The sequence below is a fragment of the Osmerus eperlanus genome, chromosome 20 (assembly GCF_963692335.1).
Source record: "Osmerus eperlanus chromosome 20, fOsmEpe2.1, whole genome shotgun sequence".
NCBI classification, from domain to species: Eukaryota; Metazoa; Chordata; class Actinopteri; order Osmeriformes; family Osmeridae; genus Osmerus; species Osmerus eperlanus.
Window position 1 is genome coordinate 4,844,211 of NC_085037.1, and position 15,704 is coordinate 4,859,914.

At 46.2% G+C, this 15,704-nt stretch overlaps 1 protein-coding gene across 2 annotated transcripts; it reads left to right on the forward strand.

Moving 5' to 3' along the window:
• Positions 1–1,166: 1,166 nt before the first annotated feature.
• On the forward strand, positions 1,167–15,074 carry LOC134006739 (solute carrier family 66 member 2). Of its 2 annotated transcripts, XM_062445735.1 has the most exons (5): positions 1,167–2,050; positions 2,291–2,424; positions 3,468–3,518; positions 8,248–8,464; positions 13,112–15,074. In XM_062445735.1, exons 1-5 carry the CDS (start codon positions 1,848–1,850, stop codon positions 13,320–13,322), a joined length of 816 nt encoding a protein of 271 aa, XP_062301719.1. In that variant the 5' UTR covers positions 1,167–1,847; the 3' UTR covers positions 13,323–15,074. The 2 variants fall into 2 exon arrangements, with proteins under 2 accessions (XP_062301719.1, XP_062301720.1); XM_062445736.1 differs by lacking the exon at positions 3,468–3,518 and having other exon boundaries at positions 1,174–2,050.
• The last annotated feature ends 630 nt before the right edge of the window (positions 15,075–15,704 follow it).

Genomic DNA, 15,704 nt, shown 5'->3' on the forward strand with positions numbered 1-15,704 from the left:
TCTATACGTGTTCCCATCTCGTCTGGTAAGCGTGTTAAGGCAGATAAACTGTCTAATGGTCGACTGGATTGTGTGAGACTTCACAGGTGTTGTAATTAAATGAACATGATTAGTGAACTGTCAACATTCCATCAGGTGCCAGCCCCAAGAATTGTTAGAGAATTGTTAGAGATAGCGGAGTAGTATAATTCGGCCTTTAACCCTTGTGTTATCTTCGGGTCATTCTGACCCATCAGTCATTGTGACCCACCGTCGTATTGCGACAAATTTACCGCATACAAAGACAAAGTGAAGCATTTTCTTTTAACAGCTAGGCTGTCTCAGACTCCCCACATTGCAAAGGTTAAAAGAAAATTATTTTAATTTGTTTTTGTATTGGGTAAAATTGGGTAAACACAACGATGGTTCGTTATGAACCTTTGGGTCATGTGACCCGAAGGCAGCACGAGGGTTAAGGTTTAAAGGATATTTTTAGAGACGAGCTGGTCAGACAGGTCTTGAAATTTACTATGGAGATTCTGCATTGTTGCTTCCATCTGCAAAAATATGTAACAGAAAAACCTGTTTACTGTATTGTGTTGAATTGCTATAACAAACTTCTTACACAACTTACTTTTTCCGTCAATTCTCTTTTCGCCTTCGAGTCTGTTTCTGTCATGGTTGTCTGCCTTGTTTCTAGCTTTTTTGGCAAAAGTGTTTCAACTGAAATCAGGGACAGTCGCTGACGTTACAACAGTCCCATTTTTTTGCCATGCCACGCAGAATTCTACTTTATCTTGACTTTTCAGAAAAGTCAAGCCAACTGGTTTTATAATATCCGTTAACCCTTTAACACACAGTTGTGTAATGCTCTATGCTTCTGTGAAGTGAGGGGAGTAATGTGTAGGCATATCCATTTGGGTTTGACTGAATCACACATTGGCGAAAAACCCAGTCTTACGTAAGAGATAATGCCCGAGGTTTAGAGTGACAGATGACAGTCTCCATCAGAAAAGGTTATATAACCCTTTTCCAATGTTATTTCACTCAAATATAGACAAGTCATTATGAGAAAATGTGGATTTAGGCTTCACAAGAAGGCGTACTTTTAGGCCTTTTCAATTTCGCACTCCAACCGGATTGCTTTAGGACCCTGCAGCCTGCTTTATGTTGACACGAGGACGTAGGATGAACGTATGAGGAAGTGCAATGTCTTATTTGTTTTGAGGCGAGAGAGATGACAACCAGGGGATCTGGATCTCCTGGATTTTGTGTTTAATACTTTGAATACTCTAACGTTTTCGTCATACAAGAGCTCAAGTGTTTCATCTTTTTTTTATTCCTCTGTGCTTTTGCTTCAAGTCACCGGCTGCAGATTAAGTAGAGAAAGTTGCTTGGAATTGGTAAAACTGGACAGCATGTTTGGGTTGTCCGTCTTTATCAGTTTAATGACTGAGTCAGTCTACGTAAATGATCGATACACCCTCATTTGCAGATGTCCGATCAGGAGTCTAGAACATTAGATTATTGAATGTTTAAGTGTCTGTTGATTTACATTTTAAATGTGTTGCTACATTCAACTTGTTACACTGTAACTTCCACTGTTCTTCCCCAAGAACAGTATCGCGTGATAGCTTGGGGCTTTACAACTCGGCATTTCCGATAGCAACGTTCTCAATCGGGGCTGGGATGTGTATTGTGGTCGTGGAAAAAAACGAAACACCACATTGTAGCTAACAATTCTTAGGGGACAGACAACCTCGTCCCAAACTGTCAAGATATTCAAGGTGTCAGTAGAGGCAGTGGCACACGACTTGGGAGCTATTCATGTTCTGTCGTCAACTGTAGCTTTGTCGAGCACTTAAAAGATGGAAGATGAAGTCACGGACCAGATCATGTATGTTCTCAATCAACTGGTGTTGTGGGTCGCCGCCGGTGCAATGGTGTTCGGTGGAGTCGTCCCATACATCCCACAATATAGAGATATACGAAGGACACAGAATGCTGAAGGATTCTCTACCTATGTATGCTTGGTCTTGCTTGTTGCCAATATTTTGCGCATACTCTTTAGGTAAGCATGGCAATGTCAAATGCCTGTGGGCCTACTGTACATTGTGTTAGAGAGATTAACCAGTTATTTGAGGCCAGAGATCAGAAGTTAGAGTTAGGTTCCCAGATAAAACATTTGACTGTGAAATAAATAGTTGTTTTTTCCACTATCCCAGCCCAACCACACACATTAAAACCAGCAGGCCTACTACAACTGCACTGAAAAAAATGCACTGATCTGGCATGTTGTTCTGTCGCTCAGGTTTGGACGGTACTTTGAAACACCGCTCCTGTGGCAGAGTATCATCATGATCGCGACCATGCTGATCATGCTCAACCTGTGCACCAACGTCCGCATGGCCACTGAACTCAACACCAAGAGGCGCTCCTTTACAGGTTCGTAGACTCCTTCTCAAATGGCCTTTTTTATGGCTTCACCGCACAGACCATGGCTGTGTAAACCACACGTGAGGTCTGTTGTTTGACTGTTGTATTTGAGTTTCACGGTCAGTTGTTCTGTTTGCCTTATTTGTTCTCTTTCTTTGCACACTCTCTTTCCTTCTCACTATGCAGTTCATTGGGTGTAATTTTTAAAGTTGGGGTTGAATAGCCGGTTTTTCGAGTTAGATTGAGGCTTTTTTCCCACAGAGGTTGTACAAGGCCATTTAGTTTCAAAGGCTCTCTTTTATACAATTTGATATGAGTGTAGTTAGTTCACAGCTGCCTATCAACCGTTCTGATAGAATAGCTTTTGTTTGTGACAACAGGGTGTTGCTTTTCTGGGTCACCACCCTCATTATCAGTATGACTGAAAGTCCAAGTGCTCCACACATATGTAGCATTGTTTTTGTTTTTTTGTGTTCACAATGGACCTATGTGTTTGTGAAGACCTGTACCTGGTGGTCTTCAGTTAGCAGGTTTGGCGAGGCTCACAGAGGATTTGCTCTGCAGTAATCATGACTTTGCAGTAACAAAGGCTCAACTCCTCCTTCTCCTGGAGCCAGTTTGAGGAATCTGTCCTGTGCGTGTGACGTGTGCTAGTCATCGCTTGCTCTCCTATACTCGTCTGCGATTGTACGCCCCGATTTGTAGCCCTCAAACGGTTACCAGCCTTCCTCCTGTCTCATCTCCAGTGTCTAGGTTTGTCTGCATGCCCGTAAATTGGTGTGGCCACGTGTTCAGGATATCCTTGCAGGTTATTTTAGATACTGTTCGGCAGCCGACTGCTTCTTCCCTTTGGCCTCACTTTGATGTCTGGGATCCAATAAAGAGTGAAGCGGTTACCTTGTGGGTAACTTTCTCCACCGTTTTTTACATGTGCTTGAGTTTGTACCAAGCCAGGTAAACAGGGAGTCCACCAAATTGTGGTTTAAAACAAGAGAAACCACCTTCTGTTTTCTTCTCCTTTTCTCTTTTTTACTTTGTTTTGTTATCTGTAGCAACTGATATTAAGGAAGAGGAGATCAAAGTTCCCAAGAAGCTCTTTCTGGGTATGTACAGTACTTGCTCTGTCTGCCACAAAGCATCAGTTGTAGCTCATCTGCCTTCCTCCCTCTCACCTCCCTCTCTCTCTCTCCCTCTAACCGCATGGCATGACACTCCCTCCCCTCATTGATGACTAACTGGCCGATAAACGTGCCAATATCCTGCACTTACCGGACATGTTGCCATCTCCTTCGCATGTCACTGATTGTGTATCCATTTGTGATTCATGAATGCCCCCACATTAAGACAAATTATGTACTAGAGTCTTTAGTTTACTTTGCATGTCAGGTGTTTTGAAGTAGTATGCTTAAAAAAAAATCTTAATCCAACTATTATAAGTGTATGGCATGTCTGTTGCAGTGATTTTGCATGTATTTAGTGTGAGGGTAGTTTGTTTTGGTAACTTACTAATGGTAATTCTACTTTGCAATGTGGATGGAAAAGTAATGACATGGTTTGAATCAACTTATTGCTCTATGTTATGCCAATGAATGTTCAGGTTCAATTTGCTTGCTCAATTTGCTTGCTTGCACTCTAAAGATGTGCTGCCAAGGTAAAATAGTGACATTACTTAAGTTAAACCAGCATGCTGAATTTACTGATAAATATTTTTTTTAAATATCTGGGAATGTGAATGATAATGGTGCCTACAAGGTGCTTTCTAACAGATTAACATTTCTGCAATCTCTGGTCCCCTTTGCCTTAACATGTTCCTCACTGTGAGAAGGGTTAAAGGTTTAACTTAAGGGTTATAATACCATCCATTGTAAGAATGGGAACCAATCCCATCCACGTGTAACCATGGAGTTAGTGTGAATCTCAAGTATAACCTTTTGTTCAGATTAGGTTCAGATTTCCCTTGGCTATCATGGACATAGATATGTAAATGGATACTAGTCTTTTTAACATGTCAGAAAATCGTTGTAATCCTCTTTGTGAACAATAGATGGCACTGAGAAACTATTTTTGGTATGAAATACACGGTAGTAAACACTGGCCACACATTTAACATGCACTGACGTTGTCAGCCTTTATATGAATATGATGGCATTGTACATCTATAATGTAATGCAGTTTAGTTACGCAAAAACTGCAAGGATTTTGATGAATCAAGGGGATATGGAATTGGTCCTGTCATCGAGATTGCATTTGAAAAGTTTGGTTCCCCCACAGTTTCAGCAAAAATGATCAATGCCAGCAGACATATGGTCCTAGAAGGAGGTAACAGCAGTGATGCTGATCAGTAGCTGTAAGAAATGAAAGGGTGCTGCCTGTAATGGAGGTCCCATAGTGCAGGCTTTGGCTGGCAAGGGCTCTGGCTGGATCCTGGCCTTGTTTCTCTCTGGGTCTCTGGTCATCGATCAGAGAGCTCGACCAAGCCTCATTAGAATTGACAGCACACCGTGTTCCTTAATTGCAGCTTTGGGAGTCTGTGCATGCCATTGATTTGCAAGAGGAAAATATGAGGGCACGTCAGAAAGGGCATGTAGTAATCCGCTCTCAATGGAGAGAGTAAAGGAAGGAGGGATGAAAGGAGGGAGTGAGAGGAAGGATATATCCAGGTGGTAGAGAAGAAGTAGATTCGATGTTTCAAAAGGCGCACATTCTCACTGTCCATGACCATGGTTCCGGTGCAGGTTCAGTACCAGAATAGAATTCCAAATACTTCGATCTGTATTCAGCCTGTCGGTTCCTTTCCTCGTTGAGTGTTCTAGGCTTTTTCTGTGACGCACAGAAACTGCTGTTATCCTCTCCATGACACCAACTCTCAGTGCCATTATCACGGCAGGCTCTTGCATCCAACTCAATTACAGCTACCGTAATTGTTCCAGAAAAATAACTCAAATGCACAGGTGCATTCAAAAGCACAAACAAATAAGACAGTATTTTTCTGCCATCAGACTGGTGCTTTTGACCCGAGGTTCGATATACTGTGAACCCTGTTTAGACTTCAGAACGCAATTATGCCTCCATTCCCTGTCATTTTGCCCTCTGTGTTGGAAAGTAGTCTTACACGGTGGCGGTTTTAATGGCTGGCGCTAAGAGCATCGTAATCGGGTGTATAAGGGAGTTTAAAGGCTGAAGTGGATGTCTCAAAAGGGATTAGACAGATTTAAAGATCAGACCGTTAAAGTGAGAAATTCATCCGATTATTCAGGTGTAAGTAACGGTGTTAGAAGGGTGGCCCAGCTTGCTGAAATGGCCGATGTCCTGTCATAATCCCTGTGTGTGAGGTTGTACCGTTGTGTTGTTCCAATAGTCATTTGTACTGTGTGTGTTTTCTGACAGGTTACACTGACGCATATCTTCATCCTCAGTTGGAAGTTCTCTTAAGTCCCATTGTTTGGCTAGTAGAGAGACAGGGAGAGGATTAGCTACCCATCACTGTCCTCTATTGTCCATAAAGTCGATTTTATTGGTAGAATTCTGTCATATATGCATACAAAGAGGCATGCAGTTTCATGCAGTAACATCTTAATATACATTGTACAGATGGGAAAGTGTTGCCACTATTCCTTCCGAAGTAGAAGGAATTATTTCATCCAGGCATCTTCTAGCCAAAGCCCTCGTTTCTCCTGCCATGCATATGGACTGTGAATTGACAGCTAGCAATTACACCCCAGTTTTGACGGACAGCCCTGCAACAGGCCGTTTGGCTGAGAACGGCAAAGCCACAGGAAGCTGCTCGTGGCTCCTCCTGCCCACACGTGTGTCGCCGCTCAGCGTGGCCGCGGAGCGCGAGCACAGAGCACAGGGCACCGCTGAGCACCGCAGGGAGTCTGTTGGCAGCGGTGCCAGCTCGCTCCCACACACTGGCCCTGTGGCTGCAACAGAAGCGGGGGTAGAGGAGGACGAGAGCCCCCCCCCCCCCCCCCGGAGTAACTGAGTGGCAGGGAGTTGGACGGGCACGGTGGGGTATAGCACGAAGGTACGACAATAAACACCTCGTGGCAGACCCCGTTCAGAGCCACCGTCAGGCACTGTTTACCTCAGGTCTGTTCACTACTGTCGTCTTTTTAAGAAACTGTATTCGAGCAGGACTAAAATACTTTTTCCCCTTTGCGCTTACTTGGATGCAGATCATTATTTGAGAACAAAACCGAGTAGCCGGATAAAGGGTTTCCCTCCAGCCAGGAAACCTGGAAAGGTCAGCATGGTGCCAGCCACGAAGCTGTGACATGTAGCCTAGCGGTCACTGTTGACTGAAAGCTAAGCTGGGTGTTCCAGATGGGTTTGCTGTGACCTTAACCCTCGCATCCCCTCAGGGTCTGGCTGTTATCAGTGAGGACCAGGTGGACAGCCCACCACCACCAAACCCACCCTACCTCCATCCTGCTGTGAGCGTGGAGGGGTGGGGGTGGATGCACCGGAGGAGCCACAGGCTATGGAGGCAGTGTTTTCTGCGGGTGGATGCTCTGCTTGTAGGTGACACGCATCAATGAGGATAGGCTGTGTTAAAAAAAAGGATAGGATAGGCTGTGTTAGACTTCCATTGTCGGTCACAAGGCAGTTTTTTATGATCATAGATACGACTCCGAGGCAGGACTTACGCCTGTCTGTGTGTGCACGCTCGTCAGAAATGTCATGCAAATGTCAAATCCATTGTCCATCAATATTTCGAATGAATTACGTTAAAAATCCAAATGTCATACGTGTTAACGTTGTTTTGGGTCCCGTGTGCGGTGTCGTGCGTAGCGAGACCGTGTGAGGAGCAACGTGGGCGTCTCCATCGTTTACAAAGTTGACCATGACTCCAACGATAAACTGGAAGAGTTTTTGCAGACTGCTCCCTGTCATCACTATAAATATGAATTGTCATGAGGGAAAGTTAGTCTGCTAACTAAGTGGTGGTTCTGTCCTCGGAAAACCCTTCATGCAGTGTTATCACATCATAAGTAATGCAGTGGCCTCCTTAGAGAGCTGTGTTTTCGGCCCTCCAGATATGCAGGAACTTATTTCAACAAGAGGAAATGTAGTGTGTCTTCTTGGATCAGCTCAATGCAGCACTGTGTTGTAGCATCTCCTCATCTCAACAGGGGTTCCTTTTACTTGGTTGATTGTTGTCAAAGAGATAACAAAATGGGACTCATTTTCTCTCTCCTCTCAATGATATATTCAACCTTTGTGCAGTGGGGCTGACACTAATGTGGCAGTGAGGGCAAAACAATTTGACTGTGTGATGCCATTAGCTTTACAATATCCCTGATGCTCTCACAATGGCTGCACTCCCATTAAACGATTAACTTCTAACCTAAAAGAATATTCTAGTGTGCATCTCACTTGCGTGGTGAGTCAGTTTAGCTATACATTTTTTTAAAGTGCCCATTTGAAGGGCTTACTGCAAAACATACCAGACAAGGAGTAAACATTTGGGTTCTCAGTGAGACAGTTGAAATCATTCATCGTGTTTCCAGTGAGCCCTGTGCTAGTGTTAACATCCCAAAAACTGTCAACAGGAAGGACGTTTCAGCCAACTACCTCTCAAAAGATTTTGGGATATGTCCTGAGTTAACATTATGCCGTTGCCGAGCACTAGACTGCTGAATTGGTCTGTGAACCACCTCAGGCAGCTCAACTACTATTGGCACCCGCTGCTATGGTGCGCTGTCTCACAAAAGTTCAGCGGTGACTCTTCAAATCCACGCAACACGGCGATGGAACAAAAACAGAAAGGTAACCCTCAACTTGAGCAGTTTCAATTTATATTTGGCTGTGTGTGTGTGTGTGTACCAGACTTTGACTGGAGTCACTTTTGGTCGTGGAGCCGGTTCGTGGACTACCTGCAGTGCGTGCTGGCCTTCACCCTGCTGGCGGCCTACATCACCTACCTCCTCCTGGACTCCTCGGTGTTTGTGGAGACGCTGGGCTTCCTGGCCGTGTTCACGGAGGCCATGCTGGGCACGCCGCAGCTCTACTGCAACTACCAGAACAAGTCTACCCAGGGGATGAGGTACTGGAGCCACACACACACTCATGTAGTACACCCATACATACTGACCCACACAGCCACGGAAGCGACACGAGGCGTGCGTTCACCCAGCCAAGAGGCAGCCGCTTTTGGCGTAGAGCAGCCCCAGATGAAGAGCCCAACATCTGTGCCAGCTCCGTTCCCCACTTCCCGTCATGCGGTGACCCAACAGCACCCTCTCCGTGTCTGCGAGCTTCCCTTCTCCCTCTCTCGCGTCGAGCGTGCTAGCGTCCGCGTCGGCGTTCCCAGCTAGCGGCCAGGCGTGTCGAGGTCCGCGGTCCCCGCTCTCTTCATGCCGACCCCCGGAGGAGTAATGGCCAGGGGCTGTCAGAGCCCCGTCTGCAGGAGAGGGGGCCGGCAACCCGCCTCTGACAGCTTGTTAAAGCTGGAAGTGATGAGAAGCAGCCCGCCATATCATTAACGTTGACACGTGCTTATTAACCGTTTCTGGGTTTGTCTTGCACGCAGGTGCTTTTGATCCCCGGGGCTTTCAGAAGCAATTTTTTATGCTAACGTCTGACACATAACGACATGTCGTAGCAAGTTTCTTTGACGATCGATATGGTAATGAGGGCGATATGTCTTTACATTTTGGGTCCTTTATCATTTTGCCCATACTAGTGATGTGTTGTGACAATTCAAAGACCGTTATAATGAGTTCAAATGGATTATTAATGAGCAAAGGGTGTAATGGCCTTCAATGCTACCTTTCATGGCCCCAGAGCACTTTAGCTCTGCAGTAGCCTGATCACTAGCTGTTCTCCTGCTGTGGTGCGTTGGTGTGGGTGCATTTTCACAAGAACAAACAGAACAGAGGTTGTCTACGTTTGTCCACCTCCCACCAGTGTGTCGAGGTGCGCCTGTGGTTGTCTTATTTGCTGCACTTTGTTGAGGCTCTGTCACGATAGCCCTGTAACAGGGCTTCCTGTCCTGCAAAGACATCCAGGCAGGAGAGGGTCCATGCTGGGCGTGTCTCTACTCATCACTGGCCAGACCAGCACCTCTCCGTGCATGCCATCGGCATGTCTTCCTGTCTGTTCCTCCTCCCTTCTTGTCTGTTCCTCCTCACTTTCTGTCTGTAGCACCTCCCATCCTGTCTGTAACACCTCCCTTCCTGTCTGTTCCTCCTCCCTTCCTGTCTGTTCCTCCTCCCTTCCTGTCTGTTTCTCCTCCCTTCCTGTGTTCCTCCTCCCTTCCTGTCTGTTCCTCCTCACTTCCTGTCTGTAACACCTCTCTTCCTGTCTGTAACACCTCCCTTCCTGTCTGTTCCTCTATCCTTGACTCCTTGCATGTCTCCTTCCCTATCTCCCTGTGAGCCGTTTTGCTCTGCAGGAAATCTATTTTATTCCCGTCCTTGACGATAATGTTTTGTGTGACCAGTGGGTTTTTAAGAGGGGTCGTTAGTCATGGTGACAGTGGGCGCTCCTCTCCTTTCTCTGCCTGTGTGTGTGTGTGTGTGTGTGGGGCCCACCCTGCTCTCTGCCTACCTGCTGGCACAGTGGATGGCACAGCAGTTCAGGAAGCATAAGCATAGAACGCCTATAAACTCTAAAGCTTGCTGCCTGAAACGATGTGTGTGTGTGTGTGTGTGTGTGTGCGCGGGTGTGTAGCAGGGTGGCATGAAGCTAAACTGACAGGACCAGCAGAGCATAGTGCCTTTTGGTGTTCCTTTCGAACAAGGGACCAATCCCAGCCCGCCCTTGTTGTTTCATAACTAGCGCCGCTACCGGGGGGGGAAAAGTTTTAGGATCCGAGCTCTTCCAATTATGCCTGCTCCCCCCCCCCCTCCTCCACCCCTCTCCCCTGCTTTGACTTGGATAACAGTTTAAGCGTGTGCGTGTGTCTCTTGGAGCGTGGTGTGCTTGCATATTCAGGCACGCAAACAGCCATCTATCTCTTCCCCTGGCTCTGTCTGTCGGGTCTGCTGCGTGTTTTTCAAATCCTTCTGCATGGCTCCTGTTTGCACCTAAAGCAACCATTGTGTTGTGACAGCAAAGCACTCCAGACCCTTCATGGTGATATTTTCCCTGTCAATGCATGCATGTGTGTGTGTGTGTGTGTGCAGCATTGAGGATGATTGTTTTGGTTGTATGAGCGTGCCTACCCAGCTGTTGGGTTAGATCAGTGGTGGTGGGAGCCTGAGGTGCTGGCTACCTGCCCCCGCAGTACAGCTAACGGAACACTCTCTGAGAGATGAACCACGCAGACCTCCGATGGTGCCTTTCATAAGGCTCCTGCCTCCCTACAGACCTGACAACACTGCCAGGTCTCTCCTACACACACACGCCGGGAGATATGCCCAGCGTGAAGGGCCATATCTACAGCTGACTATGATAGAGGCTGTCCACCCTGCGGTCTCTCTCCCACTGAGCTTTTAAAGCTTTGATTACCTGGCCAACCCCTCAAGCTTTACCCTGACCAGCCGGACTGGAGACCAGCCGGACTGGAGACCAGCCGGACTGGAGACCAGCCGGACTGGAGACCAGCCGGACTGGAGACCACACCACCCTGACCAATGTTCTTCTCACCTGGGGGGTGGAATGCGTGGTGTTCTGTCCCGAGTGGTGTCCCCAGGTGGCCTCTGCACCAAGCGGTGGTTGGCCCACATCTTTACCTCGCTAAATAGAAGTACGAGCAATACGCCTGCATTGGAAGCCAGGTCACGGCTTGTGTAGCGTAGAACACGCACCGCTCCGGTACGGTACTGTAGACGCTGTACGGTGACTGTCCAGCTTCCTAGAGGGGTTCTGGGGGAACTTGTGGAAGACGTCCGTGGTGCGTCCAACCGGCCCCTGAGCTGGCTGTGTTCTCTCTAACATGGACCTCCTTTCTGCTCTGTCGCTACCTCCCTGTCATGACTCAGACAAGGCCCAGCCAGGGAGACTTAACAAGCTCTCCACTCAGAACTCATGAAAAGGACATGTGAGGGAGGGAGAAAAGGAGTGAGGAGGAATGACGATGGGGGGGGGGGGGGGGGGTCATAGGTGTGGAGAAGGCAGGTAGGGGGGGGAGAAGATTGTGTGGGAGAGAAAGGAAAGGGTATGAGGATGGGTAAAAAAGAGAGAGATGTTAAGTGAGAAATGGAAAAGGAGAAAAGCAGGGAGTGTGAGAAGATACCTTAAGGGGTTCCATAAGAACGGCTCTTCCTAACGAAAGGTCTGAGGTGACGGTGGGGTCGTGAAATAATAATGCACCCCACCACGCCTCTAACAGGCGCTGAGCTAGCAGTCAGGCGATAACAGGCTTTGCCTTGGCTCAGAGGCCAGACCTTACCCAGCAATCAGCAAGGTTGCCTGGGAGAAGGAAGCTCCTTAATGCCTTTCAAAACCTCCTTTAAACCAGCCTCTAAGTGGCTTTCTGGAAATGGACTCTGCTCACTTCCAGGCTTTCTGCGTGTCCTTGTACACCGGGCAGACGTGTGTCTGCGTAATTTCAAAGGCAGAAGAATGGGAACCCAGTGGTCAATCCACATCCCGGCCCAATAGAATATTCATTGACTGTTTATTGGATTTTTCAGTAGCATGATGAATATGGCTTTGGGAGATTTGCTTAGAGCACAAAGCACTTAATCCACCGCATTCACACACACACACACACCCATACACACACACAAACACTAAGGTATGTCAAGAGAAAAATGCCATGTTTGAATAATTCATTTATCATTCTGAACAAACAAACACAAAGGGACAACCATTTTACCCAAGCTGTGTCTGGCAACTGATTAGATTGGCCCTCGTCTCACTCGCCCTCACTCTTTTGCTTATACCCTCTAAATTTGTGCATTTAAATTCAGATTAGCGCTTCGCCTGAAAGGTAATGAAAGCCCCTGTGTCGTTTCTGCTGACGCACCACAGGACAGCACTCTGGGCCATGACCACACAGGGAAACTGGATTGAGAACACCACATTTTGTAGGGAAATGGCTCAGCTCTCAGAGTGCTTTAGTGTTACAGTAGGCGCTTGTAAATTGATGGCTGTGTGTACATCCATGTGAGTTCGGTTTGTTAGTCCCTCGGTTTTGTCAACATAAAACCTGTGGAGGAAAACCACGACCCGTATATCCCAGCTGACCTTCCTACAGCCGTGCTTTAAATCAAATATCATGTGATTTGTTTAGCCCTTTTTACAAGCAATGTCACAGATGGCTCATAGACCAGCATCTTAACCCACCTCCAAGGCCCACGTCTTTAGAGCCGAGCAGACAGCTGTGTCTGACGAGGCTCTCTGCCTGCTGTGCCTACACTACCCATAATCACCTCTCTGCCTCCTGTGCCGACACTACCCATAATCGCCTCTGAGAGCGCCACTCTCAGAAACCCTGTGAAGGTGATGGCAGCTTTTTGAATGCACCCAGGGAGGAGACAGACTAACCCTGGTGAATGGGACTTCACACGCTCCCAAGGAGGGTTGACAGCGACTCATTAGTTTGATTTCAAACGGTTCTTCTATTGTATTATTTCTGCGTCGACTTGCGTGCCTCTGTGACAGTTTCCTTGCCAGGACTGATGTTGGTGTTCTCTCTCTGACATAACCATAACCAGTGTTCTCACTGTCCATTTCCTTACCCTTCATTCTTCTCTTCAATTCTTTTCCTTCTCCCCCCTCCTCTCTCCTCTCCCCCCTCCAGTATTAAGATGGTGCTGATGTGGACCAGCGGAGACACCTTTAAGACGGTCTACTTCCTGCTTACCCAGGCTCCTGTGCAGTTCTGGACCTGTGGCCTGCTGCAGGTGGCCGTGGACATAGCCATCCTGTTCCAGGTCTACTACTACAGCCGCTACCCCCAGAAACCTGCCTCCCACACTGTGTCACACACCACCAGCGCCAAGGCTCTCTGAGGAGATTGTACACACAACCATCACTCACACACACACAGTCAACATCATCTATGCCAAGGTTGTCCACACACATTCTCAATCTGAACATAATTCATCTGGCATGAGTACACACAGGTGTTTGTGTTCGATTGCCTAAAGAAACAATTACTTGTTACATGTTATTTCAAATGGGACTTTGGGGTGTTATTTATTAGTCTGTATACCGTATGCTTGTGTATTCTAGTCTCCCGATTTGATATATAAATATATATCCATGTACCTGTGCATGTACACAAACGTATGCACATGTATGCTAAATGCAGAGCCATCAAATGTGTAGGAAACACATTCCAGGAAATGTGCAACGATTGTTGCATGACAAACCTATGCCTTAAAAGACATTCAAAATGAGTTGGTCATCTCGCCAGTGATAAACATTTATGAAAGTCTCAAAGCAACCAAACACTGAATGTACAAAATGACAATGTTATTTTTGCATTTAGATCAGCGTTTTATTTTAATTGTATTTAAGAGACACTGGTTGTCCACTGGTCTGGCAGACTGCTGCACACTGCTGGGGCTCCTCCTGAGGCTGTCTGTCTGGACCCAAAACCTCCAGTTTTAGAAATCTGATACTGGCTGCCAGAGGACATGACTTCTGGGTGCTCTGCCAGAGGACCCGTCAGCAGGGGGTGGGAGGGAACAGTAGAGACTGGCTTGGGGATGTCAGTCTCTGAGCAAAGGATCAATGGCCTTAACTCAGAGAGGAAAAGTGCCATTGTCTGGGCCAGTGTGCTGGGAAATGACCAAGCGACTCTCATGACTGGGGGGACAGGTTTATGACTGGATGCAGTAGATCTCTTTTAAGGTGCTCTTAGGGAAGGGGAAGACCTACGTTACTGTTCAGGGGGGTTGGCAGACATGTTCTCCAACCATTTTTCTTTTGGTTCTTCATTTTTCTTTCTTTTTTTGTCTGTATTTCATAATGTGTAAGGGCCACAGTAACCCTTCAGGAGTGTGCGTTATCTGTGGCAATCACTAGTCAGATGTTCCCTCTTGCCAGTTGTAAACAATCTCTCTTTTGAATTTTATACAAATATTTATTCCTCAGCTGTAGAATGTTGTAGATGTCTGCTGTTGGTTACTAAGGAAGATTACCGAGTGATGAGTCCCTATTCAATTACATGACGAACAGTCATGTCTAGACTCTACCTCGAGTTATCAGGAACATGCGACCATGTGAGTAGGTTCTGGTTGGTCACTGTTGAAGCCTACCAAGATTACACCAGCTAGTGCTGTTATCAGCTGCTGTGGTTGCTCTTGTGGTAATGTTATAAATCTGGATGGAGCAATTCTATCAAGTTTTATTTTTATAATCTTGAAAAAGCCTGTATAATAACATTTTACACATCTGCTACTGTATATATCAGACCATTTGTATCATTATAATGATGGTGAGGATAAAGATGAGGCATGTTGTCAAATGAAGACTGAGGTTTTAACAGTATGAAGGTGCAGAATGTCCCTAGTGTTAATCAGGGCCAGAATGATGACAGCTCCCTCACAATTAACCATTCCATTTCAGATTTCTGATGTATTCCTTTTTATTTTGTTATATTTAAAGTTAAATCAGCCAAATTATTTCAATGTTCTGTAAACCTTGGTGAAAAGCCAATTTCCTTTCTTATCCCAATGTATATGACACACTGTGACACGTCTTTCTAATTAATGCACCAAAATGATTCCTTTCAACGTTATCACAAAAAAAAAACATTTTATGTTCGACTTGATATATATTTTTCTCATTTGTATTGTTTTTCACGTATAAATCTTTTCTAGGATGATGCCAGTTTAGTTTTTAGATGTCATAAACATTATTTTGTCTTTTCCTTTTTTACCACAAGGTGTCAAACTGAACAGGTTAGAATCAGTACAAGCCAATGAGAGCTTTTGTGGCATTGTCTCAATAAAGATGAACAAGCTATTGTCCCATCAGTGTCGTATGGTGATGTTTGTGTGAGCGATGGGTTCAACAGCACAGGAGCGACCAGCCTGGAATTGTTCCTGCTGAGCCACCACTGTCAAGGGGGCTCTGTTCAAGGCTCCTTGTTAGGGCATTGTGCCACTCAGAGAAATCAACACCACATAAATGGTAATGCACTGTGCTTTCACAATAACCAGTGTGTTGGCACCGACTGACTGCATTATTCAAATGGTTTGAGGGAAGATGTTCCACAACAAACAGCAGCAGCGGCCCTGAAAGGAAATGGGTCAAACATAACCCACGAAGGGAACCATGACTGGTGAGATAGATGATCATTGAATATTGGCGGAATGGTTTCAAGTAGGGTTTCCCAAATGCATGACATAATACCGTATGGCTGTTGTGCTCCTAGAGAACAT